Here is a 27,194-nt window from a genome sequence, read left to right on the forward strand (position 1 = left end):
TCAGGAGATTATTTATTGCCTCTAGAAGGAAGGTCCTCAGTCTTTACAGCGTGAGCCCACAACGTTGTGTTCAAAGACACGCGGCTGACCCTGAATGACTTTGGGAATTAAACTGCCAAAAAAAATAAATAAACAAAAGTAAAACAATCCAAATAATCCAGCAGCAGTTGAAATCGGGTTTTTCAGCTTGTGGCTGAACAGTTAAACTCAGAGGAGCTGACAGTTTGAATGGCAGGGGGGTAAAAAAAAAAAAAAAAGTCTTTAATACTTTGCCAAGTTCCTTCATGGCTGAAGAACGGCATCACACGCCCTCCTGTGAGCGTGAATCAAGTTTACCTCTCCATGAACTCGGGGACTTGGTACACTTTTCTGGCATCACCCGTCACTCCCACCATGTCCGTTGCGGGGGTTGTATTGTGCAGGTTTGAATTTATTGCCCTCTCTGCATGTGCGAGTGAGTGTGTACTTCTTTGTGTGTGTACCCAGTTAGGGCGGACAGTGAAGCATTGCCCTTCCACAAATGGGATGTGGAAAACCTACAGGTTGCACCATCTGCCTCTTGCATGCGTGTGTTTGTGTGCGGGTGTGTGTGTGTGTGTGTGTGTGTCTTGTGACTCTTTTCTCAATGGAAAGGTATTGTCTATTCAAAGTTTGTGACCTGGCCAAAAGCAATTTACCCAAGTACACACACACACACACACACACACACACACACACACACACACACACACACACACACACACACACACACACACACACACACACACACACACACACACACACACCAACAAACAGTAGATTTATGCAGCGGCTGACTCAACAGACTTGGCATTGGAAAACTTGGAGGATGCAGGAGAGGAAGACAATGGGGACTGTGATACTTAGTTTTACTGGAAACGATGCAAAGAGGAGGAAGAGGGAGAAAAGAAAGGCGGGGGGGTTGGAAGAAAAGGCTAGAGAATAGGTGGGGTTTGGGAAGGCAGAACTGTAAATAGTTTAAGGCTGGAGGGAGGAAATGAGAGCGATAGGGAACAAAACAAGGTTGTGAATGTATTTGTGGAACGACACACACACAGTCTGTCTCCAGCTACAGTCACTGAACGAGCAAACATTACTGACGGGATTTTCAAGCCAAAGAAGTGAACTGCCTTTTGAAAACATGCAATTTCATATCAATAGCAGCAGTATTGCATGTTAAGGATGTGGGATACATTTTCATTGGCCACTTATCTCAACAGGCTGGCAAACACAGCACCATTAGACATATTTACATCAAATCCCTCCCTCCTCCCTCCTCTCTCCATCTCCCCTGCGTTGGGTCCCAGGAGGAGACTAGCAAAGTGTGTGTTTTTTAAGCACGAAGAGCGAGCCACGCCATCTGTAACACGCTCATTTCTGGAAATAAGAATATAAGTCTAATTGAGCTTTTTAATTGTCCTCTAAATCCTGCTGAGCGCCCATGCTGCTGCTTACTGGTGTGCATGTGTATGTGTGTGTGTTTTGCGTGTGCACGGATGTGTTTGGTCTGTTGGGACGTGATGGTTCTGCTTGTAAGTGGAAAAAGAGAGTGAGCGAGCATGGAGGCTCCTTTTGTGTATAATGAGCTAATAGCAACGTGTGGTTGCCCTTTGAGGAATCTATTAGCGTGCATTGTGTTTTTGTAGTTTCGTGAAGTGCGCGCGTGTGTGCATGTGCGTGTGTGTGTGTTTACATGAGTCAGGAAGCAGGGGGAAGTGAGACTAGAATACTCCAAGCTGGGTTTAGTGCATCATATTGGCTCCTTTTTAGCCACTTTGAGCCTTTATTTGTGTGCGTAAACCACTGATTGATTGCCATTGTTCAGTTCCAGTGTAACCCTCTGTGATCTGAACCAAATCCGATCATGAGTATCATGAGTGAGTGTGTTAAGTTTGCTGGAATAGAGTCATCAGTATATGTGTGTGTCTGTATAATTAACACTACCTCCAATCAGGCCTTATCTCTTTGATTGCCTGTTGGTGTAATTGTCTGTGTGTGTGTGTGTGTGTGTGTGTGTGTGTGTGTGTGTGTGTGTGTGTGTGTGTGTGTGTGTGTGTGTGTGTGTGTGTGTGTGTGTGTGTGTTTTTGAGGTTATCACAATGTATGAGAGAAAGTAATTCAGGACGAAGGATTTCCTCCCTTTTCTATACGGACAACTTCCCCCGCTCATATACACTTCCTGTTTCGGTCCGTGGGACAGCGGGAGAAGGACGGGAGGAAGTGAAAGGGCAAGATAAAGTGGCAGATGTTTGAGTTTGTGTGAGCGCGTTGGAGAGCCAGAGAGACAGAGACACAATAAAGAGCACTTCTATAAAAAGCAGTCTTGTGACAGTCCAGTGCTCTCAGCTGACTGTCTGGAAACTTCGCCGTGTTTCTTCCTCGCTCGCCTGTTTTGGTCCAGGGGAAGCCTTCTCACCAGTTTGGCATTTTCTGCATGTGTGTCAAAGAGGTGACACCCATTAACTCTAACACAATAATCACTCGCTCCCATGTCTTTTTTTTACGGACCAGCAACTGATTTGAACTTTGTTTTAAGCACGGTGCCCTGCAGGGGGAGGTTGAGGGAGATGGTTAGAAAGCAGACTGCAGAGGAAGAGGATTTAATGCACAGTGACATGTGTCAGAGGCTGCTTTTGTCAGGGACACACACAAACATACACACACTGAGGATGCTGATGGTGGCGTGCAGTATCCTGATGCCTGTGCCATTTCTTATCAAGCGATGCCGTTACACTGCCATCACTCTGTGTTTTTGTGTGTTGGGATATTTTGACTGTTCTGCACATCCCACGGCAAAATTAAAGAGGACGAAGGTTTGAGTGTATCCCAGAGCGACTGTTTCCCCCGTCACCCTCTGGTTTTTGTTTGCTTTTTTTGTCAGTCCATGTTCTGTCCTTCTGGCTTTCTTTCCTTCCCTCCCTCCCTCCCTCCCTCCCTCCCTCCCTCCCTCCCTCCCTCCCTCCCGCATTGACTCCCTTTCTCCCCCTCTGTCCATGCCTCCGTCATGTCCTCACCCGCTGACATAGTGGAATGAGAGTTGACCCAGCTGGCCACCGTTTTAGACAAACTCTCTCCTTCTCTCTGTGTTTGCCTTCGTTCCTCCGTCACACAGACAAACCACGCACGCACATTATCTGTTAGTAATTGGCAGCCAGCAGCCTCTGATTTAGAAAGGTCTCACACTCGTCACTCAGCTTTTCTCGAGCCTTCTTCTCTTTTTCTCCTCCATCATTCCTCCATTTATCCTTCCCTGCGTCTCGTTCTTTCTGCCCTCTCCTTTTTCAGCGCTGCCCTTCACTCTGTTTGTACTTTGAGCCTGTGGGACTGCTTGAAGTTCAGCTCTTTCAGCATATTACAACATAATATTTTAGTTCTGGTTCAGTGTACTGTAAATCATGTAAACACAGTGCGTCCATGTGGGAAGCAAACGCTATTTAAAACAAAAGACACACAGAAACGTATGGAGTTTGCAAACAATCGCTTCCTGGTTTTCCTGGTAATGTTCCTGTTGATTTGAATGTTGCCAAATTTGCTCATGCTAATTGTATGACTGCCGCCCAGCCCTGGATGAAGCCACAGACACATACAGCCAGTCCATAACAGCTTCTAATTGTCATAATTTGACAGGAATGTGGTTGAACGTGGGTGGGCTCTATCATCTGGATTGCTTTGGGTGTCAACCAAACCCATCCCCACCACCTCCTCCCCAGAGACTGCAGCCATTGGTCGGGCCCCATTGTGTTACCGTGGCTACAGGCCAAACCAGAGGCGGGGCATCTGTCCTCCACCTGGTTGTACCAGCTGCTCAGGCACTGCTATGGCATGCCTGCAGTGTGTGTGTGTGTGTGTGTGTGTGTGTGTGTGTGTGTGTGTGTGTGTGTGTGTGTGTGTGTGTGTGTGTGTGTGTGTGTGTGTGTGTGTGTGTGTGTGTGTGTGTGTGTGTGTGTGTGTGTGTGTGCGTGCGCGCGCGTGCGTGCGTGCGTGCGCTCTCATGTGTCTGTTTGCATGCCAACAGAAGTGCAGGCAGAGAGTGGCATGTGTATGTGCAGAGGAGTGTATTCCTGTATGTTTGTGCATATTGTACACTTCCTCAGTCGGCCTATCTCTGCCTATGCCCTCTGTGACCTTGCTGTTACATAAGGGAGTGTAAAGTGGCTCTAGTTGAGCAGTGGAGGTATTAATAGACGTTATTTGAGTGCAGCACGCCAAGCTTGCAGCCCACATATAGAATCATACGATGTGTCTACTCAGCCTGGGCCCTGAAAGCTGCACCCACTTTCTTGTTCAGTGTACCCGTCGTCACTTTTCATCGCCTGGCGTGTAGCGGGTGAATGATTTATTACCCCTCAGCTTTTGTGTTTTCACCCTCGCACATTGGCTAGGAGGCAACACATCATTTTACAGTGTTATCAACCTTCCTCAATGGTATCACTTCCTGTAGTACCTGAAGGGATACCAGTAACAATGCCATTACCACCAAAGAAGACTTCCATTTCATCTCTGCATACCGTCATACACTGTTAAAGCTTACATGAAGACCTCTGTGTTGCCGTCAGTTGAAGCTTTGCACTAACAAATGACGAGTTCACCACAGGAGACGCTGAGCTAGCTAATCCCACCTGTTAAACACCCAGAAAAGGGAAGGTCAGATGTTGAGCAATGACAGTGTTTTAAACATTTCAAAACAGCCAGAGTTAAAAACATGTCAAAAAAAATTTATCTTCCTCATTTTTTCTTTCCATTGGCCTCATTTGATGAGTAACATCCCGACTATGAGGGATTAAATAGCACTTGGGACGAGGTCATGTCTCGGTTTTAGCGTGCACGCGTGCACATGTGCCTGCACACATGGCTGGCACATCTGCTAAATATCACCATGTACAGTCCACAGCTGTCCCTTTCCTCTGTCTCTCTGTCTCTCTCTTTCTCTCTCTCACACACACATACACACACAGAGGCATAAATGGTGTATTTATTAGCGTCCAGTCAGAGCTATGTGTGGTCTCTTATTCCCTGTCCTCTCTGTGGGTGAGTTAAGCAGCTCAGTCTCTTTCTCATCCCTCTGTTGTTTAATTGTTTCACTTCAGCCTGTACTGGACTTCACTGCTTTCCTCTTTCTCTCCTTGTCTGACACACACACGTGCACACACACGTGCACACACACACACACACACACACACACACACACACACACACACAGATGGAGAACAACATTTTCTCCCTCTCTCTCTGTCCAGTGCAGTCTTTTGGCTCTTGAATCAGTTGTGCTCGCTGTATTTGGTGGGCAGCGGCCAAGACCTTCCCTGTGGACCATTACAGCACACTAGGAGTGTGGTATGAGCCGGCTGGGAGGGAGGGAAAAGGGAACTGAGTTGAGAGATGGAGTGAGACATAAAAATGCAAAGAGGAGGAGAATGCTGAATGAACAACACAGAGATGAAGCGGTTGAAGAAAAAGCATTCAAAGAGTGTAGAGGAGACGTCAAAGCCACAGCGCTCCAGCCCTCGCTTGTGTTCCTGTCGGTGGCAGTCTTCCCAGTTCTCCCTTCTCTCTCTCTCCTCGCTTTCAGAGGTGGATTCCCAGCACAAGGTCCGAACTCAAGCCAGGGACTTTCCTCTGGCTCCAACCCCAAAAAAGAGTTAGCAGTCTGGGCAAAAAAAGAAGTGGTGGCCTCACCTGCGGATGGAGGGATGAGGAAACTAATGTTGTCATTGCTTAGGTGGAGAAGAGAAATGGGTGACTCACACTGAAGGAAGTGACTGCTAAAAAGAAATATTCGCAGTCTGCGAAGCACCTCCTTCCTCACCACTCTTTATGGATTTTTGATTGTGTGAAGATGTGCACGCACAGAAATGAACTTCTTCCAGTTCACTCACAGTCATGTACAGTAGATACATCAGCATTGTTTTAGTTTTTGAAACAGTTACTTGGTCCCTCTCCCTGTCGGGGTTCGGTGCATCAATAACTTAAACCTCATCCATCAGGAAGTCTCTCCCCAACTATCAGCAGAGAGCATTACATCAAGCCTCATGCCAAGAAAAACAGCTCGGCCTCCTGGACAAACACAAATAGAGTCCAGCCGTGTTAAGCTAACAGCAGAAACCCCACCAGACCTACAGATCACATACCACGTCACCATTAGACACAAAGGCAAGACGACGATTTTGTGTTTTTTGACTCAAACCCAAAGTTCGTTTTCACCCTACGCTCATTTCTCCCTCCCTGATAATATCCTTTTACGTGGAACTGACGCAACAAACACAGCACACACACACACACACACACACACACACACACACACACACACACACACACACACACACTCTCGTCTCTCTTCCTTCGTACCTCTCTGCACTGATTGTTTTGAGGTTGCTATGCCAATGTCTTCCCAGTTGGGTAAAACTAGATTGGTGTGTGTGTGTGTCTGTGTCTGTGTGTGTGTGTGTGTGTGTGTGTGTGTGTGTGTGTGTGTGTGTGTGTGTGTGTGTGTGTGTGTGTGTACAGAGGTGTTTTCGCACATACAGAGGTATTAACATACTTGTAGACATACACCAACGCACACAGACACAAAAAGTAGTTGTTGAGGCAGTGGAGGATTGCATTGGAGGGCAGGATTAGGGCAGTCATGTCAGGAATGTGCCGCCTCCTCTCTTCTGCAGTAACCAGGAACAGTGCACGCACACACACACACACACACACACACACACACACACACACACACACACACACACACACACACACACACACACACACGCACACAGAGTTATCCCTAAACCCAACATCCTTTACTGTTCCCAGAGTTTGCCTTTTGACCTCCTCATGCAGGTTAGTGATATGGGCAAAAGTATAGCGATTGGTGCTGAGATAACTGTCACAACATGATCCCTGTTGATATCTGATGAATTTGAATGATCAAGGATTCGACTGTAATGAGAAAGGAGTCCATGGTACGTCTTCTGAATAAACTGTTTGAACTCATTGACCTGTTTACCAGGTGCTAACAAGCATGATAACAGTTAATGCTAATTAACTGATATTTAGCAAGTTAGCTATTTAGCTCAAACAGGTTTTTCCCTCTTCATGAACACTTAACTGAATAAAGTTAAGTTCAGTCCTAAGAACAAAAGGCCAGAGTTATTGGCACAGTACAGAAACAATAGACAGAGCTATTTTAACATGGTCCTGGCGTGCTAGGGCGCTTCCCGTTAGCATGTCACAGAGTTGAATCTCTGTTTTACTGCTTTTCTTTGTTGTACATATTTGTAAGTTGAATGTCTTTGGGTTTATGAGAAAAAATACAAGACGTAGTGTGAGCTGTAGTAAATTGTGATACCATTTTTCACTATTTTCTGATGTTTTATACCAGAAAGAACAAAAACAGAAGCAAAATAAGGGATGATTGAAAGAGGACAGTGTGTGTTTGTGTCTTAGGGTGGAGCAGTTCATCTTACTGGAACACTGAAGTTACAGGACCACTTTCTGAACAGTGTACCATGCTAGCACTCTGCCACTCAGTCTCACACACACACACACACACACACACACACACACACACACACACACACACACACACACACACACACACACACACACACACACACGGCCAACCACTGCTGTAAATCGCTCTAAACCACGCTATAAAAGCTCATTTTAAACACCATCTGCATTCCTCGTTCTTTACAGCTGCCAGACATTATTTGTGTGTGTGTGTGTGTGTGTGTGTGTGTGTGTGTGTGTGTGTGTGTGTGTGTGTGTGTGTGTGTGTTTTCTATCATTACTTTTCTCCCCTAAACCTCCTCTCATTTAAGCCACCAAGCTTCCTATTGTTACCAGTAACCGTATTCTTAATTTAAAACCGACGATGTTGTGGTTCGCTGCCATTTTGTGCCCTGTGCTCATCTTGTTTACGTCAATTCCTCTCTGTCTGTTCTGCCTCAGTGTTTCATGGGTGTTTGTGGTGTGTGTAAGAGCTGAGCAAGGTTTTTACTTTTGTGCTTATGTGATGGAAAGACAGAGGAGGAACATACTGCCGAGAGAAAGGGCGAGGTCTCGGGAAAGGAGGAGGATTAAGAGGGTGAAGAAAGTGTCAAAACAATAATCGAGGAGAGGAAAGAAGTTGAAAGTGAAGAAAAACCAGAGGTGCTTCAGAGAGGGGGGTGAAATAAAATGAAGGGGAAGATGGAGAAATGAAAGAGGCGGAGGAGAGGCAGGCATTTGTGGCCAGCAATGGTTTGGCACACATTACACTGAGGTGTGGTTTTGGCCTGGCTCCCATTAGCCTCTTGTGTTACATCTATTACAAACATCTGCGCACACACACTCTCACATGTCGGCACAGTCAAAACAGACCCACATCTTAACCACCGTAGAATTCCTCCACCATAATTCTGGTTCTTCCCAGGAAAGATGGAAATCTCTCTCTCTCGCTCTCTCTCTCTCTCTCTCTCTCTCTCTCTTTCTAAAAGATGCTATTAGAGGCACCAGTGGCCATGTAATCACTTTGGCTCTCCCACAGGAAGACACACACACACAGACACACACACGCACGCAGACATACCTATCTTGGTAATTACAGTTGAAGATTAGGTCCTATTCGCTGTAATCCCTGTGAATGGCTGATGTAGTTGGTAAATGATGGGTCAAGCAGCGCTGCATAGTGTCACATCCAGAGTGGGAGTGTGTTTTACGGCCGTCACTTCCTCAAGCTGTTAATTGATGCCTTTTTAATGTGACTGATTTAGATTAACTACGCACACACAGTCGCACACGTGCATGTATTCACTGCATGCAAGCTTCTCTGCCACACATACAAATTGATAGACTCTCTCACACTCTTTGTATGCACACACACACACACACACACACACACACACACACACACACACACACACACACACACACACACACACACACACACACACACACTCTTTCATACAAACACACCCTCCCCCACTCAAGCACACACACACTACACAAACACTCCACTCCCCAGCCGATCTCGGCCCGTGTTTGTTTGTGCTCCACTTCTCTCGTCAAAGCCACATACACACTCCTCAGATGATAGCATCTGTCCAGCTCATTGCATTTAGCACTCTTCCCAGTCTTTGTTTAGTTTCCTACTTTCCTGTGTGTGATAAGGCTAGCAGCTTGTTAGCATGGCTCTCTTTTCTCAGTGGCTTAAAGGGTTAGCATTGGTCCACAGTGTCAGTGTGGGGATCTTGTGCCAGGTTGCTCTTCTTACATGCACACATCCATGAAAAATATTAAATCTAGTCTTTAAGTGTGTTCACCTTATGTCTTTAACATAAATATCCTCTCAGCAGTCTTTGATGTAAATGTGTAATATTGTTTCGGTTGAGATATCCCATAAGGGATTTGTGTTGTGCTTCAGTGTAAGAGGGGGTCTTTTCTCATTTGAATGGCGACACTAAAAAGGCATTCAATTGGAAAGCTCTATCTTCAAGTCTCATCTTATTGTATATGATAATGTTGTGGTGCAGTTTCTTCCCCCGTTTGCAAGACAGCTGATAAAATCAGTCATGGTAAAGCACCTCTGTAGATGCGGTGCTTTTCACACTTGCAGCCCTGTGTGTGTGTGTTTGTGTGGAACTCCATGCAGATGATTGAGTTAGCGTGATTTAGTGATGGTCGGAAGATGAAATGCCGCCGCTGCGCCATGTCTACCGACTCGCTACACACACTTATCTGACGACTGCTAGCTAAAGGCATTTAATTTGCAGGGAGAGAGGAGTGAGGAAGGGAAAGGTAGAAAGGAAGGAGGGGGGAGAAAGGTGAATACACAGGAGATGAATGAGAGAAAAGAAGAGAAATGCATCGCAGGGGAAGGCTGAGGATGCAAAACATGGGTAGAGATAGAGGGATAGAGTGATGACAAGGTCTTTTAATTTCAGTGAGCATGAGGATTAAAAGGCCTTAACAGTGATGAATAGGTTTAATTTGCTGTTAAAGCAGCTTGCTTTCTTTCCTCCTGTTTACACTATATAGTATGCATGCATGTGCACTGGGAGAATGGCACCACATGTGGCTGTGGCCTTTGTTCCTTTTCTCTCCTTTTTGTTTTTCCTTGCCTCCTCTTCCTCCACAGCCCATGTGTGTGTGTGCACATGTGTGTGAGTATGTGACCTTTTGTAAGCTCTGCTGGTGAAAGGCCACAGGCTCACACATGAATAACCATGGCGGAGACATGTGGGTGAATACCCAAGCGCTCAATAAGAGTTGGCATAGCAAGTAACCTGATATGACAGAATACACTGGATTACACGGCCATGTATTTGAACTCATTGACGAGTGCTTGATGTAAGCGTCAGGGTCTCTGATGGAAGCTGTCAGGTGCAGCTTACCCAGAACCCCCAATTTAAAGTATACTGTGTTTTTTGGGGGGGGAAATGAATGATAGATAGTGATGGTAGTAGGAGCGTATCTCATGTGGAAACATCAAAAAGATAAAAAATACATGACTTTTGTTAGAATTGTCTTTTAATGGAGCAGTGATAATGACAGGTGAGCGCCTTAGAGCCCATCATTCTTTGTGCAGTCGAAGTACAGGCGACTTGAAGGTGTGTGCATTAGTGTCAGTCATGAGTGGTGGTGTGTGGAAATGTGTGTGAGAGCTGCTGCGAGTTATGACATTTGTTTGCTGCATAGTGAAGAAAATCATCTTGGTTATTTAGTCTATATGGTGCTTATGTATCATTTTATACAAACACACATAAATAAATAGCATGAGAAGTAAGGTCTCTGTAGCGGGGCTTCCCCCCCCCGCACGCTCTCCAAAAATACAAACACTGTCAAATTGTACCGATAAAGTGAAAGAGGGTAAAATTCATGGTTGCGTCTGCTCTCCCTCTCAGACCTTAAAATAACCCGCTCCAGACACACACAGTGTTTTGATAGCAACCTCAATGACATTCCTGCAAGTTTGTGTATATATGTGTTTGAGTGCACGCCTCCTCCATCATTGTCACCATAGCTCTTTGTCTGTCTTGGTGCTGTGGAAGGAAAGGCTGCACTGTCTGACCCACATATGGTATAAGTTTACTCTGAGCTGTGTCGGCTGTATATATGCTGTGTGTGTGTGTGTTTGTGTGTTTGTGTGTATGTGTGTGTGTGTGTGTGTGTGTGTGTGTGATGGTGGTGGGGGATTTGTCCCATAGATGTATTGGGGCGATCACTCACTCATGTGTGATGCTCCATCTGCTCCCAGCTTCTAACTCACTCAGCCAGACACACACACGCACGCACACACACCACCTTAGAGCTATGGGAGAAAAAGTCTGCCCTTTTTTTTCTGCTAGATAAAAAACTTATTTCTTCAAAACACATATCGAGGGGATGGTCTCCTCTCACAAGCAATGCACTGCAGCAGTGTGACAGAGAGTGAGTGTATTACACCCACGATACTGGTCCTGCATGTGTGTTTGAGAGCACAGGCTCAAGTGCACCGCACTAATGCCCCTGTCCTTCTGTATTAGTGTTACACACACACAAACACACACTCAGCAAGAGCGAAAAAGTGTGTTTTTTTTGACGTCTCTAATGGCAACTCTTGCCGATGGAGAACAATTGATGGATTTGTTTTGTGTCTTGCTGTGTTCAAGTTCTGCCAAGCTCACCGCGCGATAGGGAGTGAGTGATTTCAGCCCTTTATCTGAACACCCCTGCAGCTGATAGAAAACACAGCTTAAAGAGAGACACTGAGGATATGGGGGAAGTTTACATGATGCTGTCATTACGCTGCCTCCACTGAGCCCAATAATATAATGTGATTAGACTTGCAGGAGTTTTATTTGGCTGTGTGTCAGTTTATCCCAGACACAATAAAGGTCAGGGTTAACAGGCCCATGCTGGCTTCAAAAATAATCTCACCTCGAGGTCCCTTCAGTAACTTTTCTGGGGCTTTTAAGCAAATCACATGATCTTTAACAGCAGAAAAAAAGGAAAATCACAAAATCTTAACAGCAGTAAGACCCAGCTCAGTACAACCAAGTGGCTTGTTACAATACAGCAGATCACACGAGGTGCGGTGGTATCAGGTGTTGTCCGCTCTTTCCCTAAGTCCACTGACAGTCGGACCCTGCCACTTTCCTCTCCTCTGTTCATGACCCTCCTGCTGCTTTTCTTCATTTCCTTTTGTTCTGGAGAGGGCTGCATTCAGTTCTCCTCTTTAGCCGGGCCTCCAAAACACTCACATTCTCTCTCTCTCTCTCTCTCTCTCTCTCTCTCTCTCTCTCTCTCTCTCTCTCTCTCTCTCTCTGTCTCTCTCTGTGTCTCTCTCTGTGTCTCTCTCTCTCTCTCTCTCTGCCCCCCCCCCCTTCTCTCTCTCCCACACACACACACACACACACACACACACACACACACACACCTGCACATACACACAGGGGCCCCCTCCACATCAAAGTCAGGAATGTGGGCCTGTTACCATTATGCATGGGTAGACCTAGTTATGTCAAGTTTAGCCCTCTGCAAAGGTAGTGTGTGTGTGTGTGTGTGTGTGTGTGTGTGTGTGTGTGTGTGTGTGTGTGTGTGTGTGTTCCTACATGCTATTAGGGAGCCAAGTATGCTTTATGTTCACACACATCTCCGAATCTTCTTTGAAATGTCAAAGCTGTTACTGGAGCTACATGCTGGTGTGTTATGGCTCTCAGTCAGACCCGGGAACACCTGGACCATTTCATTCAGTTGGCTTCCACGAGCTGCTAATTCATTTTTCTTTGAGTCTTTGAAGTTCCTCCTCACCTCCTCTTTTCTTGATTTTACTTCCCTTCTTTTATTTGAATTGCCTGCGTAAAGCTGTATTTTTATACAGTGAGTGCACCTTTGAACTAAACTGCTTCCTCTGCTCTTCCTTCTGTCGTTAGCTCCTTCAGTCCTTCTTCGCTCCCTTCACTTTTCCTCCCTCCTTCTTGCTCCCTTTCTTCCCATAGTACATCAATGCAGTAGAACACACACAATTGATGATCCCTGTCTCTCTCTGCTTCCAAGTCTCTCACTTTCATGTACACGGGCTCCATCAGTTGTCACTTGCGGCTATGACAGGCATCACTCTCATTGACGTGCCGCCGTCTTATCACCCAACTCTCTCACCCTCATCCCGCCAGCCTCCGTATCACCAGCTAGCTATGCCGCTTGTCTATCACAGCTAACCAGGCCTGCCTGGCACAGATAAAACACGGCATTAGGGGCTTTTGGGTGGATCGGCAGGTTGAGCGAGGTGTTAATGCACAGAGAACAGATTACAAAAAAGAGAAAGACTGTATGTTGTAGGAGGAGGAGGAGGAGGGTGGCAGTTGGGGATGTTTCAGTGTGGTGATGGTGGAGTGTTGGTTGTGTTTGTTTGCTGTGTGTTTTCTCATACAGAGATATCCAGAGACATGTTGCAGACAGGGAAATAAATGTAATCCCTGGAGATGTTGGGGAATGTTAGTGAGCTTTAGAAATAGGCCACTTTATGGGGACGCACTAGATTATATTGTGGTTCTACAACTTGTTTCACTCATTGACTGCATTACAGATCAGATTTCTGTTGTTTTCAACATTGCAGGGCCGTCTCTCTCCAGAGAGCGCAGCTGTGGTTGAAAGTTACCCCTTTATCTCCAGTTTTGCTGAGCTGACAAACACCATTAACAATCCATGAAGGAAGAACAATTGTAGGTCATTGAAGATCTCTGAGTAGCAGAGTTACATGGGAGCCGCTGAGAGACAGAGACGACCGTGTTTCCTGCTGCAAGTTATTCATCTGCTGCTCTTTGCTTGTTTGCTTCGTCCTCCCAGTGCTTCTCTGTGTCCTTACTTAAGACAGTGCCTCTAATGTGTTTAAGGTCTGTTAATGTTACATTATACATGTTGACAAGAGAGCAGAGATGGGCTTTTCCTGAAAACACAAGTGCAGCATCATTCTATGAATCCATCCATCAAGCACTTAGTGGGAAAGCGAAGCAATACAGAGACAATGAGACAGCAGCAGCGTCTCCCATCATCGCTGACTGTTGCATTGATTTCTTGGCTTGGTTTACACACACGTATGCATTCACGTCGAGCTGTGCATGTAAACATAAACCTGTGAATTTACACATGTGTGAAAAGACAGATTTGTACATGTTGATGTGCTACAGGTGCTTGTAGATATGTGAAAACTGACAGACGTATGCTCAGGCATGTGAGAATACACGCACATATTTCTACGCTGAATGTGCGGCTCCCGCTGTTCACCTGATTATTAGATTCTAGCGCTGGTTTCTCAGGCGGAGTAGCTCAGTTTGATTCAGTTAAGACAGATGTTCCTTATGTATTTCATCCACTCATCCACTCTTCCATCCATCAGTTTGTCCATGGTCCTTTGTTCTCTCCCTGGTCTCCATCTCCTCTGGACAGTCTTGGCTGCAGCGCCTGTGGAATAAATTGATTTGAGACGATTTATTACCTGTTGTTTTCACGCGTCACCCACTCTCACTCGCCCACTCTTCTGTTTTCTCTCTTTCTCACCTTTCTCAGTCTCCCCACACATTTAAAAAAAAAAGAAAAGAAAAGAGAAAAGCACATTAGCACTGCATATGAAATGCATCCTCAGGGATAGGGTCAGGAGAAATGAAAGAGTGAAGCAAAGACATGAGGGAAACGGTTAGATTAAGTGTGTTAAGTGACCATCACCAACTGTTTGAGTGATACTGGAATCAGTAATGGACAAAGGGAGATAAACTATGAAGAGAGATATTATTGCAGATTGGAAAATGCACTGAGAGACAAGCAGATGGACACAAGCAGACGATAGGACGGCTGACAGAAAGACAGACTTTTATTCAGTGTATTATTGTGCATTTGTGTGTGCAAAACCAGTCTAGGCAGGGACTGATCATTGGCCAGTGAACTGGACTCGGTGTCTGTCCTCGAGATAGATGTGGCTGCCAACTGAAATGCCTCTTTTTTTGTGGGAGAGGGAGAAAATGATTGTGGAAACCCACAGAACAAAAACCCTTCTTTCATTTCTGTTTGTGTCAGCCAGCATTTTTCCTTATTCTGGTGGTCTTTACTTAAAAAACATGTTGCCATATGCATTGGTGTGTGTGTGTGTGTGTGTGTGTGTGTGTGTGTGTGTGTGTGTGTGCGTGCGTGAGCGCGTGTGCTCATCTAGATGCGAACCATCCGTGAATGAAATGTATCCTTTGTTTACAGGCCCATTATCTAGATAATAACATCCATATTTCCTCTCATCTCCAGTGCTTTATCACAGTCCTATGAGCGCCCTCTCTCTCTCTCTCTCTCTCTCTCTCTCTCTCTCTCTACACACACACACACATATATATATATATATATCTTTCTTCCCCCCACCTCATGTCTCTGACACACGTGCGCGCGCACACACACACACGCAGTTAGAGACAATGGGATTGTTGTTTTTGGTGTCTTTTGGGGAAATTGAAAATAAATTCTTCTTTGTGTGTGTGTGTGTGTGTGTGTGTGCACGCATAGGTACATGTACATATCTATCAAAGCACATATTAGAGTATGCATATATATCATCATCTGTGTGTGTATATGTGTGTTTCTGTTTTCATCTTATCATTTTTCACCTATCTGGGTGTGAACCTATTTGTCTGTGTGTGTGTGTGTGTGTGTGTGTGTGTGTGTGTGTGTGTGTGTGTGTGTGTGTGTGTGTGTGTGTGTGTGTATATGTGTGTGTGTGTGTGTGTGTGTGTATTCAGTATCATTTTCCAGCTAGTCATTGCCTGCTGTCCCTTCCTTGTCACTGTGGGCTGATAGCAGTGCGAGTCGACAAAGCTCAGTAATGGAGAGCTGATACTTGCCCTCCCCCCTGTCGCTCTGTGCTTTTCATTTGCTGCTGAGATGACTTTGGCTCACAGCCATCCCAGCCAGCCAGTCTCCTATCTTGTATCTGCACCATTACTTTCCATATCTGGGAAAATTATTCGCCAAAAGCTCACAAAGAAAATTTGAGCATCCACGCACTTGCAAAAGTGTGCACGTGCCTGCACACTGTGGGATTGTTACATTTGTCTACAGGTGAATTGGACAATTACGTTTTCATTAAAATCCAAAGATGGCATCTCACAATCTCTGGGCAGTATACAGGACCACAACACTTTCACACACAACCACTCTTTGTCATTATTTCATTTTTGCAAGTGTTTTCATTCATTCCTCCGAGGTGCTTTTCTGCTCTTGTAATAACACCATTATCCAGTCGATAATGTTCCTTCCCGTGCATCTACCTCTGTAATCATGTCTCTTTTCAATTAAGCCATTTGCATGGCTCTATAAAGCAGGTGCTTCAACCTTTTTCCAAAATTTGGGTAATTTCACACTGCCTACCACTTTAATAATAACCACCTGTTACAGAGCGCTACAGTGTGTTTAAGATTGGTTCAGGGGAAAATATGAAATGTGAGACATATATTGGATAATATGAGGGGGATGTGAGGTGCTAGAAAACAAAGATTGATATGTCTCAGTGGTTCAGTGTGTCTTTTGCTAATATGTATTGCCAGTATATTGCACGGAAATGAATGCATAGCGTTTGATGTGTAATAAAAGTAAAATCATTTTCGACTTATTTCCAACTTTAAGACTGTGGTCTGGCTTTTATCAAGCAATAGGTGAGCATTCATCTGTCTCAAACACTCCTCTCCGCTGCCTCTTATGTATGCGCCTTCAGCTGCTTCAAAGTAAAAGCCCTGGCAGGATTTTCTTCTTGCTTTCTGACTTTCTTTTTTGAAAACCTTTATTGTGAAATTTTTTACAATGAAGCAGCTGGTGATAGGCGTTTGAAATAATGCTTAGTCATTGCTTGATAAATGTCAGTCTTGTGGAAATTGTTCCATCAATAAGAATGTAAAAACGAGACTGCATACTGCTCTGCATTGTTTGAAACGTTACATAAATGCTTCTTGGTTAGATAATCAAACGCCCCCTTTCAAGATACAGCAATTGGTGCATGATCATAGTTCTGCGTGTATTTAACGCTTGAAATGCTTTAACATACTTAAACAATACTTTTCTAAGCGTGTTTGAATAATCAAGTCTTTCTCTAACAGATTTCTGATATGTTTCTCTGCAGATCTTGGTGAACTCTGTGAGTCCCAACCGTCCAGCGGTGCTCTACGAGAAGGTGACTGTCAGTGAGGGAGGAAGCTCCTTACTGAGAGACATGCTGTTCAGCCCGGACCAGCAGTACATCTACACGCTGACTGACAGACAGGTGAGCTCAGTGTTGGAGATGCACACATAAATATTTTCAAATGTCAGCACATATGCACAAAACCTCCACAGCGCACACACACACAATCCATCTCTCTGTGCAGCTGTGATGCGGGAACCAAATTATATGGAATCAAATTTATGAAATTCTTACAAACACACACAGTATGTGTGCTGTAATGATGTGTGTAATGATGTGTTTATGTGTGTAGCCATCATTAGACTCCATATCCAGCATGCCTCAGTACAGGTGATGGCACGGGGCTGACAGTGCCTTGTTAACACACATGGTTCCAATTAGACATTTTATATGGGTAGACCCACAAGCCTGTACATGCGCGCACACACACACACACACACACACACACACACACACACACACACACACACACACACACACACACACACACAATTCTGTTTTGTTGCATGCTGCAACAGTCAGTTTCTGCTACAGCAGTCTAGCGTGAACTGTCCAGAGCAGACCTCACCTCCATTAGTCTTTAGCTGCTGTATATCTTAACCCTCTCCCCACTATACAATCTCAGCACAGCTCATCCCCACTGGATGTAATTACACAGCAACTCACACACCAGCTACACACATTACTACCATGACAGTGCTCTAATAATCAAGACATTACGCGCAGACAGACATACAAGGAGTGCTATAGGTCACACGTGGTGTGTGTGCGTGCGTGTGCGTGCATGTGTGTGCCTGCGGTCATTACCAGCCCCACCGCTGGTGAGTCCTGTGTCTACTTTGATGGTGAGTCGGGAGGGAGGAAGCAGAGGGGGAAGGGAAGGAGGAGGTGGAGGAGAGCATGTTGCATCTCTGTCGCTCCCCAGGCCCAGCTGCTCCCCTCGTTTTTCTGTCTCATTAGTGTGGTGAGTGAAGGAAGCAGAGATGGAGGGAGGGGGGAGAAAGGAAAGTGGGGTTGTACATGATGGGAATATGTCTGTATTTAATAGATCCAAAATGGGCTTTGGGAAAAGATTGTCTGATTAAAAGGGGTGAGATGTGTGTCTGAAGTCACTTTTGTGAAGCTTGCTTGAGGCTTGGCTAGTCGATTCTGGAGGCTGCTGAACCAAAGCTGCCCAAAAAATGACATTTTCTTCCCCCTTTCTTCTTTTTTTTTTGCCAAACATCCGTGGTTCGTGGTTCAGTAATTAAACTAGTAATCTGTGATACACTCTTTGTACTCCAACGTACAGCACAAATAGTGGAATAATTCCAAACTAATGTTGCAGATAGACCTGAGTATTATTTGAAAAGTTTCAATCTAGGGGTCAGTTTGATGCTTCAGTCCATCATTGTTTGACGATGTCTGATCACAGGCGGACATAGAGGAACTTTGCCAAACTAAAGTGATCTGAAATCAGAAAAGTAAGGGTCAGGAAACACATAAGCAAAGAATAAATAGTGCCAGTTTTTGATTCTTCGGTTGATGCTCAAGAAGCTGCTGAAGCTGAAAACGTACCGTTTCTGTGCAGATTCACAACCACACAAACTCAGTGGAAGCACAAAGACAGGAATCGACATGCACATCCTTTTCGTCAGACTTATGAATCTGCAGCAATAGATCTGTTTCATAACCTAATCGTAGAACTGAGCGCATGTGCACAAGCCTCATTTCCACCGCCGCAGTTAGCCATAATTTAAGTAGATAGGGCCTGAATCATTTGTGTGCATCGTTCCACCACTCATTAAACCTGTCAATGTGAAGAACGGCAAAGACGAAGAAGCACAATTTAACCAATTGTGTTGCATCTGCAAGGTTCCCCAACAGGACCGCAACAGCTGTCAGCGCAGCTGTGGCTATTTATAGCGGCTTTGCCATCAATTGCAAAAATAATAACACATTCAGAGAAATTGGCAAAAAAAAGCTGAACAGTGTTTTGCTATAAGATAACGTCTCTCACCTTGTTTTTCGTCTCAGCTGGCTCTAGAGAACTGTGTGTACACCTGAAGTGTGATGAGGTACACCTGTTCTCACCACACATTCTTCTTTTGTAGATACCAGTTTATGTCTGGGAGATGGCGTGTGCGTAGGTTTGCTTTCATAGTTTAAGCATGTAGCCCCTGAACTGTTTGAAAAAAGCCCTGGGAGAGCTCTGATGGTGTGTATCGCTCCATCTCAAACAGTTCAAAACCATCGAATCCGTCCAAATCATACATTTCTGATGATCCGATTGATTTAAGGCTGCTTTGATAGTATGTCATACAGGATTAGGAGTTGACATTTGACTTTTGTGATTAAAATGATTCAATTATTATTTAATTCATAATTCGTAATTTTAGGAAATAATTTTAATCTTAAATACTGAACCAGTTGTAAAACAGAAAATTATGTCTCCTGCCACACAATTTGATAGTAAATATTGGCAGATCTACACTGGCTTAGGAGGATGAATTTTTGACTAAATGCATCTTCCTGGGAATTGTTTAGCTCACTTCACAGGTCTGTGTGGTGCTTTTGAATTTTCTGTATGGGCACAGGTCTGTAAATAAATCATCACAGATCTCAGCAATAGGGAGGAGTGAGGGGGCCAGTTGGAAGTAGCATTAGCTGCTAACTGCTAACACTAACCTTATTTGCCTTGTGTTGCCTATTAAATTGGAAGCGAGTGCCGAGGTGCCATGTGCGTTCAGCATTTTATAATACAGCTGTGAGTTTTGAAGACCGCTAATGTCATGCAATTATTCCAGGCGGGGGGGCACACAGGGGTCTGACAGGTCTTCAGTGTGGCAATGATGACGATTGCTTGAAGTAGGTATGTGAATATGGAAAGCAGCAAGCTACAGAAAAGGGATGGGTCACACACACACCAACGCTCGCACAGGCTGGAGGCACAAAGCGCACAGACAGAACGACTGAAGCCGTATTTTACATCAGACGAATGTAGAGGAATACACAGGTGGTGTTCGTTTTTGTGTGAGTGTCTTTCTGACTCGGTAGCCTGCTTCACTTTATCTTGCCAGCTAGAGAAGCTAGTTGCATGAGACACACACACATACACAAACATTTTACTGATAGACACTAGCACAAGATAAGAACATAGTGGACTCTCACAGTTCATGTACACAAACACACCCATACAACCATTTACACTCAAGGACGTTCTGTCTCCATCTAACTCCCATCATGCCCTTTCCTTCAGAACTCCCCCCATGTTCACACACATTTTCTCTCTCTTACACATGCACACACGCACACACACCTTCATCTCACTGTGTGTTTGATCCCCATTAATGGATAGCAGGCACGGGTTAAGCATGGGGGGCTGCAGTTGCCAGACCTCCTAGCTAAACCCCTTTCCAGCACTAATGACTAGAGGGGGCAATTCCCTTCTTTCACCCTCCGTCCTACCCTCATCTTTATCCTCTGCCCTCCATCTATCCCACCATGCCCCCACCCACCCCCCATCTCTACTTTTATAAATCCGTGCCTCGGCTGCTACACACACACACACACACACACACACACACACACACACACACACACACACACACACACACACACACACACACAAATGTTTCCATCTAAGCCCAAATTGAGTCCTCCCCTCTCAACTGCCTTCTACTGATCCCATTCCCATGTTTTTAATGATCTCTCACTATCGCTGCTGCGGCCCCCTTTTCTCCCCTCTCTCTCGCTCGCTGTCTCTCTCTCTCTCTCACACACACACACACACATTTGGGTTTTTTTTCTTAAAGGAGGCAGAGGTGGAAAATTGTGGAATTGAGAGAAGGATGGATAGACGAATGGAAGGGGGAGGAATTCAGGGATGGTGTTAGGAGGTTGGTTTGAACTAGAGCAGGGTGCTACTCTGCCACACACACACACACACACACACACACACACACACACACACACACACACACACACACACACACACACACACACACACACACACACAGCCTGCATGCGGAATACAACCCACCTCCCATTTCCCTATTTTCTCATGAAATGGATACACACAGCCCTGCTCGCATCCTTCGGGTAGACGTGTGTGTGTGTGTGTGTGTGTGTGTGTGTGTGTGTGTGTGTGTGTGTGTGTGTGTGTGTGTGTGTGTGTGTATGTGAATGTGTATGCATGCGTGTATGCATGTGTGTGTGTGTCTAGCTGGTTGCCTGCGGGGGTTCCTCAGACAAGCTAAGCACATTAAGGTGTCACTGGACATATCCACTGATGCGTAGCCCACGACAAGTCCTCCCCTCTCTCTCTCTCTCTCTCTCTCTCTCGCTCTCTCTCTCTCTCTGTCTCTCTGTCTCTCTCTCTCACACACACACACACACACACACACACAAAGGCCCAGGCGGTGAGTCAGAGTTAGGGGCGAGGCCTAGTGATTTATGACTCGCTCTGTTCCAGCCATATTCATCACTGTCATTATTATCAATGGAGGATATGACAGCAGGAGAGGTGTGTGTGTGTGAGTGTGTGCGTGTGTGTGTGTGTGTTTGATGAGACAGTATGGTATTACAGGAAATTTTAATCAGTTTATTCGTGACTGCAGCTGATGTATGTGTTTGTGTTTGTTACTGTGTGCTTGTTGTTTGTATTTACCACATTTGACTTGTGTGTGTGAGCTAATCTTGACATTATCGATAAGGATCTATTCACTCACCCCCAAGCTGTACACACACACACACACACACACACACACACACACACACACTGCCCTTTTCCTAGCTAAAAAATGCTTTATTTTTGTGTAAATGAGGAAGTAGACTAGCAACCTTGTTAAGAGCTGCTTGTTAGCTGCAGTTGGTTTTTCCAGTAAGAACAATGTCACTCTTTGAGTCAACATGAACTTTTTGAAGCGTCTGTCTTCGGTGCAAACTGCCACCGCGGGGAATCGTCTCATAGTGTCTCGGCTCAGTCAAACTCTCCTTCATCAAATCATTCCTGTTCCTGTTTTATAACCAAAAAGGTAGAAAGCTCTGCCTGAATTTTAAGCCACAGCTGCCATTCTTGCAGTCTTTGTACATGTACTCAGCCTCGGTGTCGTACACACACGGACACGCACATCCTTGTGTCTTTGATTGCAGCCATGCATAAGATAGCAGCGTGGTGTGCGGTGCTGGCTAATTGCTGAATGCATGAATATTCATCTCCTCCAGTGTGGGAAGTGGGACTGTATTTGGATCAAGCGTGAGCGTCCTGGAAGCAGACGAGAGGGACTTGGAGGGCTTGATGTGTTATGTGTATGCATGAGACAACCTTTGTTCAGGTGTCAAGCATGCTACAAAATGTGTGTGTGTGTGTGTGTGTGTGTGTGTGTGTGTGTGTGTGTGTGTGTGTGTGTGTGTGTGTGTGTGTAAGCAAAAAATAAAAACAAAATAGCATTTTTGTCTCAATCACATGTTGTACCAGTGATGATTCGTGTTCGTACATTGATTCAGCCACATCTGCATGTCTTTGTAGGAATCTGCATTTGCACACACACACACACACACACACACACACACACAGACACACACACACACACACTCGGCATTCAAACATATATTTGTGTGTGTGAATGTGTTTTTGTGTGTGTGGGCTAACACCATTGTCTGCTTTCCATTCAGCATCTGAAAGAGATTTCCCCCTCCACATTTCACCAAGACTCTCATCCCTCCAAGGAATCTGTATTCATGCACATACACGTGCACACACTCACACACACACAAAGTTCTTGAGCCATTCACATGATAGTTTGAGTCCCCACAATAGCAGACAATGGTCTGTATTGTTTGGTCGGCTCTCTCAACAAGGCCTCATCAAGTAGTATCTTACCCATAGGGTTTCATCAGGCATCAGTCCTGTGTTTGTGCCTGTGTGTGTGTGTGCCTGTTTGTGTGGGGTTTTTTGTGTGTGTGCGCGCGTGTTGATCTGTTTACATTCACATATTACTGGTACGCTGCCAATCTCGTTAGCAAACACATTAGCACAGACTGACATCGACACACATAATAAGCAGCTGGTTGTATCAATCAAGACTGACATTTTAGTGAACTAGATAAAGCTAATCAGTCAGTTCTAAGTGGCTCAAAGATTAATTTTCCACAATTCATCAAACTCTGGCCGACGGAGGAACTCCCGAAGTTAACAAGTGAATAATGCAGCGTTTAAACATCAGCCACTCAGAGTGTGTATGTGTGTGTGCACGCGCAGGACGCAGGGAAAGTGATTTGCCTAAATGCTTGAAGAGATTTTGAAGAGGAGGAACTTTTGCCCCCAGTTTTTTTTATTTATTATTTATTTTCTTCAGTTTTGGCTCCTGAGCTGAGCCCACTGAGTGTCCGACCTGTTCATTTAGATTTATGAACAGGACTCCAGCTTCATCTTTTCCACTCACTGGCTTGACAGTGTAAAGCTTGAATGAGTACTTGGGTGTCCCACATTCCACCCACACACGCATACACACACACACCCCAACCACTTACACTTCAGGGCTGCCCTTGCACACACACGCGCACACAGACTTTGAGCAAGGAGGCGGTCATTGTTATGTAAATGTTAATAGACCCGGCGCAGCGAGGCGAAGACGGAGTACAGTGACAAGAAGGGAGAGGTGCTGGGGCGGGTGGTGGTGTAGCCATGTACGTATATGGCACTCAATTACAAGAGGTCAAACCATTATAGTGCTACCTCAGCACAGGACTGAGCACCTACACACACACTCTTACACATGAACTGTTAATTATACATCAGTGCACTCTCACATGTATGTAGATGTCCACATTTATGGACCTCTCATCCTTTTTTCGTGCTGGCACATGTCTGTGCTGTCAGGTGAGGACTCATTGGCTGTGTGAGTAAAAGCAGACACATTTTTAAAGGCAGTGTGAACATTTGCATTTGACTGTAATCTATGGATAATATACAGAAAAGCAAGCGAAACACCAAAAATCTGTTGGGTCCAACTTGTTAAATGTGAGGATTTGTTGCTTTTTGTTGGTGGCAAACTGAATGATTTGGTGTTTTTGACAAAGCAAGCAACTTGATGGCGTCACCTTGGGCTTTAGCAGACTGTGGGCATTTTTCACAATTATCCAACAATTTATAGACAAAACAATGAACCGGTTAATCGAGATAATAATCTGCTGATCAATCAGTAATGACAATCAGTAATTCCAGCCCTGCTTGTTTCTGTGATATAATGAAACGAGAGAAATGATGCTAATTCCTCCTAACAGTGGCACATATTTGAGGAGATTGACCAAGATGCCATCATTAGCCAGAGATGGATGGTTTCTGTGTCTCTTAATATCTCAAACTTCACTTCTCTCTCTCTCTCTTTTCTCTTAATTGTGTTTCCTGCCTTTTCTCTCACTTCTCTCTTTCCTGTGGTATCGCTCTCTCTTGTGGTTTTTCCCCTTTTTAACTGAAAACTGTGCGTGTGCATGCCCCATCAGAAAAGTGTGCTCAGACACTTGTCTTGGCTGTGATGCTATCAGTCCTAATGGAAGTCTAGCTGTCACTAGATAGCTCTGTCTTTCTCTCATCTCTCTCTGTTTTACTCCGCTGTCTTTTCCCAAAGGATGGCGTGATAGAGCGGACTGATAGGGTTAGAAAAGAGGACAAGATGGATAGGGAGGTTAATGGTTTCTCTCTCCCCCCATCTCCCCCTCCTCCAGTTTCTTCTCAGTTACTATCAACTGGCCGTACAGCTGGTCCTCCTGTTGCTTGACAGTGATTGGGGCGGAAAGATGTGGCTCTGGCTGATTGTCATTGGATGAGGCCAATCAAAAGCTGGCGCGGCCCGCGGAGCCTCTCCGAGTGGCACATCACCATTTTCAGTCCCTCGTCGTAACCACAAGCCACACTCGGAGGAACAATGAACGTCGCTCATGCGTGACAGCGCCGGGAATTGTTTTGAATTTGAGTCAAATTTCTTTTCAAATTCACGCACAGCGGGCCTCGTCAGACCCGGTTATGAAGTATCAAATGGGGGAGAAGCTGAGCGGAAAAGCAGGATGGCAAATTCTCTTGCAGCGTTCACTGTCAGAGATAACAAAAAGACGAACATGATACAGATAAACGCAGCTAGAAAGACATTTGTGCATAATAAGTAGGCCTGTAACTAATGATTAATTCCATGATTGATTAATTTGTTAATAATCCTTTTATTCATCCTTTTTTTTTTTTTTTTTTTTCCAAAAATAGTGACACTAAAAGTTTCCAGAGCTCAAGGTGACTTTGCTGCTTTTGTTCAACTAACAGTTTTAAACCTAAAGAGACCCAGTTTACATTGAGTCTCTGTCCCTGCCTCCCTGCCATGAATCGTGTACTCGTGCCATATTACTTTATAAATCAAGAAATACGACGTCGTGTCTCTTGTAGTCGCTGTGATATTTCAAACGCTCCTGTAAAACATGCTGGCAGTAATTTTGAATGACAGCACACAAATTAGCATAAAGTCAATCACATAGATTTCGTTTATTTCGCTCAATTCGTTGCCAGCTCTCCACAGTCACTATCCATCCTCACACCTACCAGGCATGGCCTCCACACGGCAGCTCCTGTGAGGACAAATAAAGAAAAGCAGCATTTGTCCTCTTTTCTCCCTCTTTTTCTCCTCTGCTTCTCTTCCTCTGTGTATATGGTGGTGGGTCGCTTGGCAGTGCTAATGGAAATGCCAGCTGTGTGGCTCCTCACTCCTCACCAAGTCCATTTACTAAAGTGACAGAGTCATTTACCAGGCCGCCGGCCTCTCCCATCCTCACTTAATTAGAAGACCCCTCGGCCTGTCTACCTTAGCCGGTCACATTTACCTCTTCCTCCGCTCTCCTCTCTTTCTTCCTGCAGTCTCTGTTCCAATTCTTTGTTTTCTTTGTTTTTTCAGTCTCTGTCTCAGTTTTCCTCTTTTGCTCTCTCGTTCCACTTTGTTGTTCTCTCTCTTCCCTCTCTCTATCCGTCTCTCACAGGAGGGGCACAGCACTATGGACAAATGGCCACACAAGGAGTGAGAGAGCGTATTGACCTGTAGCTTGAGATTAGCTGTTTTTGGAAGAGTTAATGGGAATGTCCATGTGATGAAGAGTGATGAGGTCTCATATCTTTATTTTTCAAAGTTTTGTTTGTCTTACTTTTTGACTCGCTCACTCTTTCTCTTTCTTTTGTTTGCGATGTCCAAACTGATGGACCACGGCTCTTATTTCATATCCCTTTCTTCAAAGACAAAACCTTTCTGATTTGTTTTTTCTGTTTTGTTGGAAAAAGAGAGACATTTTCTTCTTGTGGTAATTTTGGCAGGTGGTGTTGCTTCAGCATTTGAATTATCATCATTATCCATCATTGTCAAGGATGTGTTTGGGTTCTGGAGACATCTCCATTGGCTGGTTGGGTGGATGCTCTTTCAAAAGTTCTACTATTATTTTATATGAAGGTACTTCTATATTAGTCTGAAGGTGCTTACAAACACACACACACACACACACACACACACACACACACACACACACACACACACACACACACACACACACACACACACACACTGAGAACTTGTTCCTACAGCTGTACTGTGTGTATATGTTTCCTAGGAGAAGGGAACATAAGTTGTCATCTGTATTGGCCTTGAACTCGCGATATGTGCACGCACAAATGACAAATAAATAAGTTGTTTGATCTGCCTCTTGTTTTCACCGGGATGGAGTGTAGAGGAGGAGATCAAAACAGTATTTCAGAGGAGGAAAAACAATGGAGCAGATGAATAATTGAGCGCAATGCAGGAGATGGAGGATAAAAAGATAAATTAAGGCGAAAGAGAAGGAGAGCTGATTGGGAGGGAGAAACAGCAGACAAAACACTACGAGAGATAGAGATAGAGAGGGAGGCAGGAAGGGCAGTGGGCGCAAAAAATACCGCAGGGAGGGAGCTCTGAGAAAGAAAAGAAGAAATTACAGCTATCACACTGGGCACTGTTTTCTTCCACTGTGACACATAAAG

At 44.9% G+C, this 27,194-nt stretch overlaps 1 protein-coding gene across 5 annotated transcripts in view; it reads left to right on the forward strand.

Moving 5' to 3' along the window:
* Nucleotides 1-27,194, forward strand: part of plxna1b (plexin A1b) — a 186,512-nt gene that overhangs the window by 66,787 nt on the left and 92,531 nt on the right. For all 5 annotated transcript variants that reach the window (XM_070959932.1, XM_070959934.1, XM_070959933.1 and 2 more), the window contains exon 4: nt 17,114-17,254. In XM_070959932.1, the coding sequence (XP_070816033.1) occupies nt 17,114-17,254 (141 nt within the window). The remainder of the gene's footprint in view (nt 1-17,113; nt 17,255-27,194) is intronic.

Source organism: Chaetodon trifascialis, chromosome 3 (genome assembly GCF_039877785.1).
Source record: "Chaetodon trifascialis isolate fChaTrf1 chromosome 3, fChaTrf1.hap1, whole genome shotgun sequence".
Classification (NCBI taxonomy): Eukaryota; Metazoa; Chordata; class Actinopteri; order Chaetodontiformes; family Chaetodontidae; genus Chaetodon; species Chaetodon trifascialis.